This window comes from Physella acuta, unplaced genomic scaffold, assembly GCF_028476545.2.
Source record: "Physella acuta isolate Inbredline_101_S28 unplaced genomic scaffold, ASM2847654v3 ptg000087l, whole genome shotgun sequence".
NCBI lineage: Eukaryota > Metazoa > Mollusca > Gastropoda > Physidae > Physella > Physella acuta.
In genome coordinates, this window is record NW_026731607.1 from 897,918 (window position 1) to 908,024 (window position 10,107).

At 32.7% G+C, this 10,107-nt stretch overlaps 1 protein-coding gene across 1 annotated transcript; it reads right to left on the reverse strand.

Moving 5' to 3' along the window:
- Positions 1-209: 209 nt before the first annotated feature.
- LOC131927213 (serine/threonine-protein phosphatase 6 regulatory ankyrin repeat subunit B-like) lies at positions 210-8,572 on the reverse strand. The gene is made up of 3 exons (XM_059282952.1): positions 3,550-8,572; positions 1,519-1,649; positions 210-224 (listed from the first exon to the last, which is right to left on the reverse strand). Exons 1-3 carry the CDS (start codon positions 8,570-8,572, stop codon positions 210-212), a joined length of 5,169 nt encoding a protein of 1,722 aa, XP_059138935.1.
- Between the last annotated feature and the right edge of the window lie 1,535 nt (positions 8,573-10,107).

The following is a 10,107-nucleotide window of genomic DNA, read 5'->3' on the forward strand; positions in this document are numbered from 1 at the left end:
ATATATATATATATATCAAACTAATATATTTATACATCAAGTATCTATTATTAATGACAATTAATTTGCTATTTTTTTAGTGTTTTGCCTACCTCAGCGTCCTTATGATATCTAAGGTACTCTGTAATTATGTTCACAAAACCGTGTGTAGCAAATTGCTAAATAAAAGATTAAAAAGTACATAAAATGTATAATTTAGTATGGATAAATTAAAGAGCTTTGTGCTAAAAGTATTCAAATCATATTTTTGTGAAAAAAAAACAAGCAATAATCGTTATTCCTCTAGGTTAACTTTATCATATGTACAACTACTAATACTTAAGGCTAGACACAATGGATGGAAAAAATATTTTTATGTATCATGTCTTAAATAAATTCATATGTTAATAGTTGTTACACTATAGACAAAATAGTAAATAGTATATAGTCGCCGATGGAAACCACGAAAAGTTGTGAAAACTAACACTTTTTTAAACCTCTGTAGAATTGTTTCCAATAGAGATGTTTGTTTTCTAATCTGATAAAAGATTTGGATTTCTCAAATACATTTATACTTTACTACGATTTTTCATTATGGTAGCTTCTTTTTAATTGTTTATTCAAATTTGTGTGTATAACAATGAACAAAATTAAGGGGTGGTGCTACATATATATATATCAATATTTCCTAAAGTATTGCAGTAAACATTATGTACAATCGTAGTATTGTACATGGTATAATGTCTTAGCGATTTTAATTTTGAATTTTGTGTAAAAATGTAAAGTTGCGAAAACTTGAAAAGAAGGATTGAAAATGGTACTGTACGCTTCCTATTACATGATATAATAAAATTCCTGTTTTATGTGACTAATATTTGACTAATAAAATACATGTTGATTTTAGCTGTAATTTTAGGATCGTTTTTTTTTTTATAAGCAGAAATGACGTATACAAGAGGAAATGCGTTAATTACTTGCATGTATTAACTATCATATTCACCCGCTCTATATAATGTACACTTTTTAAGAAGATAAAAAAAACTAAAAGAACTATAAGTAATTTAATATTAATTGAACTGGACACATGGTAAAGAACGAACTGTTCTTTATCAGCATAGTGTGCAGTGGCGTAGCGAGGTCGGGTGTCACCCGGTGCGGCACTTAATGGTGTCACCCCCCAGAGGCGTAGCGACCCTTCCCGGGGACAAACTTTCAAGTTTTCGATTTGCACCCCCCCTCAAACTTTTGATTTGCACCCCCCCCCCCTCAAACTTTCGATTTGCTACCCCCCCCCCTCAAGTTTTTCTCTATATATTTTGCTATTTTTTGCCTTGGTGTCACCCCTCCCCCCTAAATGGTGTCACCCGGTGCGGTCCGCACCCCCCGCCTCCCCCCCCCCTTCGCTACGCCCCTGATAGTGTGTAATTCCTACATATTATGAACTTTTAATTGTTCAATATTTTATAATAAAAAAAAAATCGGAATTAAATGTCTAATAACGTATAAATTAGTAAAATTGGAAATGTGACACTTGATTACCTGTGCAAAAATTTCACTAAAGCTACCACCTTCCATAATTAAGGCTATGCAGTCTTGAATCAAAGCAAGTGAAAAGTCAGGAGAAGCCGTATCAAGTAGAGATTCCTTATTCAAATAGTCTAGGGTAATTCCTAACAAAAAAATAGAGATGAAATTTTCTATTGCATAACCAATATATTCTAGTTACGTTTTAGTTCAAAATGTCCATAGTAAAATCTCAATCATAAGCAAAATAAACACTTAGCAGAAACAAGCCTTAATGCACTAAGCTAAATATATCTTCATTAGAATTGTCGACACTGATACAAAACACTCTTTATTAATAATAAATTCTCATTAAAATCGTAAATTTATCAATGAAAAAGACATACAGTATCGTATATTTTTAGGACAAATATAAGAAAACTTGTTTACTTGCATATTGACGAGCGACAAGTTCTGAGAAAAAATCTTCTGTTTTTTCTTGGTAATTATATATCACTGTCTGGCAAATCATTTTTAAAGTCTTTTGACAAATGTAGAAATGAAAGGCGTCAATGTGTTCCATGCTATACAATTCTCCCATAATGACTTCAACAGATTTTTGAATGTCTTGATAATTTGGTATCTTAAAAATAGACGAATTTTTATTTAATGTGCGCATTGGTCCCGATTCCAGAGTATGCAAGTTAAGACAAACGTAGCTATTATATATATATATATATATATATATATATATATATATATATATATATATATATATATATGTTTGTCAAACGAAATAGTTTGAATCACTAGGTCTGAATTCTTAATATAAACAGAAAATGAAACTAGTGCTGTAGTTGCATCATAGAACTAGTCATATTTCAATACTTTTCAAAACTTATACAGGTGAATTATATAGTAATTCAAGTCAAGAAGTCTAACCTCATTTGAATAAACACTCTTGAAAACAGTCGTCAAGTAACACATTAGAGACCTGTGTTAATTTCAGAAAGAGTCAAACTATTCGGTTTTTTTAAACGGCTACAACTTTGAATAGTTTATCAAGAAATACTTTTAGACAATATGGAAATAATCTTTGCAAAAATTAAAAGTAAAATTATCAGATTTACAAATGAAATAAGCAACATATTTTCAAAACGTACCCTCTGCAATTATTTATTGTGATTTTCCCGTCATCATTTTCAGTTGAAAAAAAGAGCTCCAAATCATCTTGATTTTGTGTGTTATTGTATTCTTGAGGCGTACAAAACATTTGTGAATAATACGCTCAGAGACATATATATATATATATATATATATATATATATATATATATATATATAGAGAGAGAGAGAGAGAGAGAGAGATTAATATAGATTTAGGTGTAGGTGTAAGTGTAGGTGTGGGTGTAAATGTATGTGCAGGTGTAGGTGTAGGTGTAACTTTAGGTTTAGATATGTTATGTGTTGTTGTAGTTGAAGGTGTAGGTGCAGGTGTAGCTGTAGGGTTATATATAAATACATATGTATACTGTATGATACTTACGTTGGCAGCATAAACGACACAAAAGGCATATCTGCTTTGCTAATATCAATGTGTTCAGTTTTTCTTTAAAGATGCTTAGGATAAGAAATAATGTTTGAATGTGGCCTTTCTTGAACGCTTGCAAAGTTACTTCAAAAATAGATATACATCTTTTATAAGTAAATGACTTTGTAACGGGGAGCGCATTATATGAGTTTGGAATGAATGTACTCAAATCAGATAAGCTATTTGATTGAAATTCTTCGAAAGTAGATCCACTTTTTAATATTAAATTAACAATTTGGAAATATCCTTTTTTTGAAGCTATAGATATGGCTTGCCATCCGTTTTTTCTGTTGAAATTAAAAGCAGCTCCATATTTTAGGAGTACTTCTACTACTTTATATTGGCCATAAATGCATCCAATATCTAATGAAGTGTATCCTGTTTTTGATTCATGATTTACATTAGCTTGGTGTTGAATCAGTAGTTCAACAATTTTATAATAACCATATTGAGAGGCTATTAATAATGCAGTCCAACCTTCTTTGTGAATATGATTTGATTCAGCTCCATTTTGTAAAAGTAGTTCTACTGTTTCATAATGTCCGTTCCGTGTAGCAACCATTATAGAGTTAAGCAAATCTTTCGAACACCTATTTATATCTGCTCCTTTGTCTAACAGTGACTTTACAATTGTGGTATGTCCGTTGGTCGCTGCAATCATTAATGGGTCTAATCCTTCTTTATTTTTGCCATTAAAATCAGCTCCATTTTCAAGAAGCAAATGCACAACTTTTTCACATCCGTTATCGCAAGCAACTACTAAAGATTGAAACATGCTAGTATCTAGGCTAGAAGAATAAACCCCGCTCTTAAGTAGCAGTGCAACAATGTTACTGTGCCCATACTGCGATGCAATCAATAATACATTCCAAGCGTGATTGTTTTCATTAATATATTCAGATATTCGAATACTTCTAAGCAGCAAATCAACAACTTTATAATGTCCATTCTGGGCAGCTATAACCAATGCGTCCCATCCATCATCATGAATACGCCTAAAGTCAGCTCCATGTTTTAGTAGTAACTCTACAATATTATCGTAGCCTTTTTCAGCTGCTAACATCAACGCATCCCATCCAACTAAGTTCACGTAATTTACCTCCGCTCTATGCTTCAAAAGTAACTCAACTATTTTGTCATGTCCATTTCTGCATGCGTACATTAATGAGCTGTTTTTATCCGCAGAGATGTGATTACAATTTGCACCTGCTTCAAGTAGAAGCTTTGCGACATTATAATGTCCCATTACAGATGCTATCATTAGGGCATCTACATTATTTGTATTCAGAAAATTTACATCCGCCCCCTTTTTCAGTAGAAGTTCTACAGTTTCAGTGTCTCTGTTTTGAGACGCACACATTAATGCATTAGGTCCATTTGCCCTGACTCGCGTTAAATCGACTCCACGATTTAGCAACATCCCTACGATTTTGTGATGTCCATGAAGACATGCAAGCATCATTGCATTATATCCTTGCTCTGTTTCGTTTGTTAAATCTGCACCTTTTTCTATTAATAAATCAGCTATTTTGTTATGTCCGTTTAGAGATGCATACATTAATGCATCGAATCCCATTGATGTTGAAGCATTTAGTTCTGCACCTTCATCAATTAACATCTCTACAACTTCATAATAACCATTTTGAGCGGCAATCATTAATACATTAAATCCTTCTTCTGTCTTTGTTTTTAAATCTATACCCTTATCGATAAACATTTTTACAATTTCCTTGTGTCCATTGTAAGCAGCAATCCTCAACGAATCAAACCAAGTTTTCTGTGTTTGTTTTTGTAGTAGTAAATCTACAATATGTTCATAGCCTTTTGCAGATGCAAACATCAACGCATCCCAACCATCTTCATTCACACAGTTTACATCAGCTCCATGCTTCAAAAGTAACTCTACTATCTTGTCATGTCCATTTCTAGATGCAAAGATTAGTGAAGGGTTTTTGTCTGTTGATGTGTGTTTACAATTTACAACTTTATTTAGTAGAAGCTCTACGACTTCATAATATCCGTTTTGAGATGCGATGTTAAGGGCATCTACATAATTTGTGTTATGCAGATTACAATCAGTATAATTTGTTAGTAGAAGCTCTACAATTTTATGGTGTCCTTTTAGAGCCGCGCACATAAGTGCATTATGTCCGTTTTTGTTAAACTTATTTAAATCGCAATTACCCATTTTAAGTAGTAATTCTACAGTATCAAAATGATTATTTAGACATGCTAACATTAAAGCATTGAAGCCATCTCTGGATATTTGATCTGAATCAACTTTTGATTTAAGTAGTAAATTTACTATTTTTGTCTGACCGTTGTATGCGGCAATAAGCAGCGGATTATAACCGTTTAAAATTCTAAAATTTAATAAAACCCTCCGTTGTAATGCTGACTTAAAGTATCTCTTGTGACGATTTAGTCTCACAAAATTTAAAGCATCCCAACCTGTTGTAATCTGCATATTAAAATCAGAACATTTAGCAGCTTTCAATACTGTGTTATCGTGTTCACATTTAGATTCAGGATTGATCAAAGTATGTTTTTCGAGCAGCAAATCAACAACTTTATAATGTCCATTCTGGGCAGCTATAACCAATGCGTCCCATCCATCATCATGAATACACCTTAAGTCAGCTCCATGTTTTAGTAATAACTCTACAACATTATCGTAGCCTTTTTCTGCTGCTAACATCAACGCATCCCACCCATCTACGTTAACACAGTTTACATCAACTCCATGTTTCAAAAGTAACTTTACTATTTTGTCATGTCCATTTTTGCATGCGTACATTAATGAGTTATTTTTGTCTGCAGAAATGTGATAACAGTTTGCACCTGCTTTAAGTAGAAGCTTTGCAACATTATAATGTCCCATTACAGATGCTATCATTAGGGCATCTACATCATGTGTGTTCAGAAAATTTACATCCGCCCCCTTATTCAGTAGAAGTTCAACAATTTTAGTGTTTCCTTTTCGGGATGCACACATTAATGCATTGAAGTCTTTTTTGTTAATACTTGTAAAATGTGATCCATTATTTATTAGAAGGTGTACAATGTTATAATGTTCATACAAGCATGCAATCGTCAGTGCATCAAAACCATCTTCGTTTAAGCAATTTAAATCAACTTCATATTTTATTAATAAATTAACTATATTCTCGTGTCCATTTATAGTAGCAAATATTAATGCGTTATTTCCATTAGGAGTTCGGGAATTTAAATTTGCTCCATTATCAATAAGTAACTTTACAATATTGTAATGGCCACCTAGACTTGCACACATTAGAGCATTTAAACCACATTTAGTTTCATGTTTTAAATCAGCTCCTTTTCTTACAAGCATTGCTACATTATTCTGATTTCCTAAGAATGCATTTACAATCAATTCGTTAAAATCATTTGAATCATACTTTAAACTTGTCCCTTGGTTCTGTATCATTCCAAGTATAATACATGTACCATCTAATAGTTTAGTACTTTCTGGTATTTTAATAGAAGAGGAATCAAACAGATTTTCTAGTAACATTATTGGAGTATCATTATTAGAGCTACTAATTGATGGCAGAACTCCAGTTTCTGATAGAAAGTTTATATTGGCTACAACATTAAGCAGACATTCAACTACTTTATGATGCCCTTCAACTAAAGCTAATACCAGTGCGAAGTAACCATCATCATGCACACGTGTTAGAGTCGCTCCATTTTGAAGTAGTAACTTAACAATATTATCGTATCCTTTTTTAGATGCTAACATCAATGCGTCCAAACCTTCATCATTCATGCAGTTAAGATCAGCTCCACTTTTTAAAAGTTTCGCAATTATTTTGTAATAACCATTACTTGATGCAAACATTAATGCATTATTTCCATCAGAAGAAATGTGATTACAATCTGCACCTTCTTCTAGTAAAAGCTTTACGACATTATAATGTCCGTTTAAAGATGCAAACATTAGGGCATCTACATTATTTTTATTCATAAAATTTACATCCACCCCGTGTTGTATAAGGAGATGTACAGTTTCAGTGTGTCCTTTTTGAGATGCACAAATTAACGCATTTTGTCCAATTGAGTTAGTGCGTTTAAACTCGACACCACGTTTCAACAGCATCTCTACAATTGTATAATGTCCATTTAGACATGCAATCATCATCGCATCTGTTCCATCTATGGCTTTGGAGTTTAAATCTACTCCGTTTTCTAAAAGAAATTGTACAATTTTACAATTTCCTCCTTCACAGGCACGCATTAGAGCATTACATTCATCTTGAGATACTATGTTTATATCTGCTCCGCTTTGAGTCAATAGCTTTACAATGCTAAAATGCCCATAGTAAGCAGCAATCATTAAAGCAGTCACTCCATCTACATTAAACAAATTTAAATCTGCCTTGAATTTTATTAACAATTTTACAATATTATAACTACCGCTTTCGGATGCGATCATTAGGGCATTCATTCCTGACACATTTGTGACTTTGAAATCTGCGCCATTTTCTAACAGTAATTTAACAATTCTTGTGTGGCCGTGAGTTGTGGCATCTATTAATGCACTGTAACTATCTGTTGTCATCTCGTTTACATCAGTTCCACCTTTAATTAATAATTTTGCCGTTTTATAATATCCTTTATTGCAAGCAAAAATTAAACCTTCTTGTTTTCTGTGTATTAAATAATCTGAATCTACACAGCTTTTTAATAATATATGTATCGTTTTGAAATGTCCGAAATCAAAAGCTATTTTCAATGCGTCAAATCCATTATCGGTGCGGCAATTTAAACTTGCGCCTTTCGTAATGAGTAGCTCCACAATTCTATGGTGCCCTTTCTTGGAAGCAATTATTAAAGTATCCCATTTATATTCGTTAACATGTGTTAAATCTGCACCGTTGTTTAGTAGTAATTCAACAACCTTATCATGTCCGTTGTCCGCAGCAATCATTAAGCTAGTATAACCATTTTTCATTGTGTGCGTTAAATTTGATCCGCTCTCAATAAGAAGCTTAGAGATCGCAAAGTGGCCATTCTGAGATGCCAACATCAAAGCATCGAATCCTTGTTTATTAAAGTGGTTTACATTAGCACCATTTTTTATCAATAATTCTACTATTCCAATATGTCCATTTAGAGCTGCTATCATCAGTGCATTTAATCCGTCTGCTGATGTTAGATTAACGTCTACTTTGTGTTCAAGAAATGTCTTGACAATTCCAGTATGTCCATATTCAGACGCAATCATCAATAAACTAACTCCATCTTTTCTTACTCGATGGTAATCAACTCCACTTTTAATTAATAGCTCTACAATTTTAAGTTTGCCGTACTTAGTAGCTGTCTTCAATAAACCGAATGTTTTGGTAACAGAATTTAAAGGTATCCCGCGGTTGAATAGCAGCCTGAAATCATCGTATCGTCCGTATTTGCGAAAAATTGTCAATGCTTTAAAACCGTTTGAACCTCCAATAAACGTTAGCTGTAAATCAACTAACATGTCGAATTCGCTAACAAATGCGAACATTAATGCCTTAAGTTCGGTGTTAAAAATTGATATAATAGTTGCATCATTATCAATTAGTATTTGAAGAACTTTATAATGCTCTTTTCGACTTGCAAATACCATCACATCGAAATTATTTCTTGTTACCCGAATCAATCTTGATCCATATTTTAATAGTAAATAAATTATTTCATCATGACGCGCTCGAACCGTAAAAAGCAATGCAGGGAATACCTCCGCTCTTGTGATATTAGGATCTATTCGTCTACTTTTGAGTATTATGACCACAATTTTATTTTTCACGAAAAGAGTTAAAATGATATTTTTTTTCGAATCCATCTTCCTGAGCACTTGTCAAGTTTGAAATAACCGTGCAAGGTTTGTACACAAGCAACGAAAAGCAAGAATCATAGAAAAAATCCAACTTTCTTCCCTAGAGCTAAATCTCCTCTTTACTAAATATTTTTTAAAATTCTACTTTAAATTATGTAACATTATTAACGTATACGTAGTTTGAAATTTAACGTTGCTTCTGCAAATGCTGAGGAAAGAAAAAAATTAAAAAATTAAAGAACACAATGCATAATTTATGTTTTTATTTGATGTTCTGATCGTAACAACTATGGAGAGAGTAATTTAAAAAAATAATATTATGTTTTTTAATAATATTCAAAACCATCTTTAATTTAATTACTGCCAATTACGATTTAAATTTAACAACATAATATATGTGCGTGTGAACTGTTGTTTCTGCATTGTTATGTTTGACAATTTTACACTTATACCCAACAGCTGCTAAGATTTGTTTTTCCTGATTCAAATGTATTAAAATATAATGTAAATAAAATTTGTTCCTTTCTTTTTCAATACCACAAACTCGTAAAAGCACTTAGACTTATATTACAGAGATTACAGATATAGATGGATAGATTTTAATTTTTTAAGACATCATTCATACAAATATAATTATAAATACCTAATTAAACCGCTTGATTATATAAATGACTAGAGTGCCCTTTCCACGCACGTTGCCGCGTGGATAGAAGAAAGTCTGGCGAATTATATAAGAAGAGTTTCATTAATGTGTTACTAGCCCTATATTCTCATACGTCTAACCTTGTATCAAAAACTGAATTATTCAAATGTAAACAATGCCTGCGCTTAGATCTTATTTATCGGGACACCGGTTTACTTAACGCATGAAAGTCCTGAGTTGATCACTCATTGTATTAGTGAGGTAGGATACTTCGGTGACCGCCCAGGTGTCAGGGACGTAGAGGGGCGCTCTCGGAAGCGGTGACCAGAAAGAAGCGCAACGGAAAAAAGCGCAACGGAAGAAAGCGCAAAACAAAAAGTGCAACGGAAAAAAGCGCAAACAGAAAAAAGCGCAAACAGAAAAAAGCGCACACAGAAAAAAGCGCAAACAGAAAAAAGCGCAAACAGAAAAATGCGCAACCAGAAAAAACACAACGAAAAATGTGCAAAAGAGAAATTTAGCACAAAGATCTATATCGACCAGATGACACATT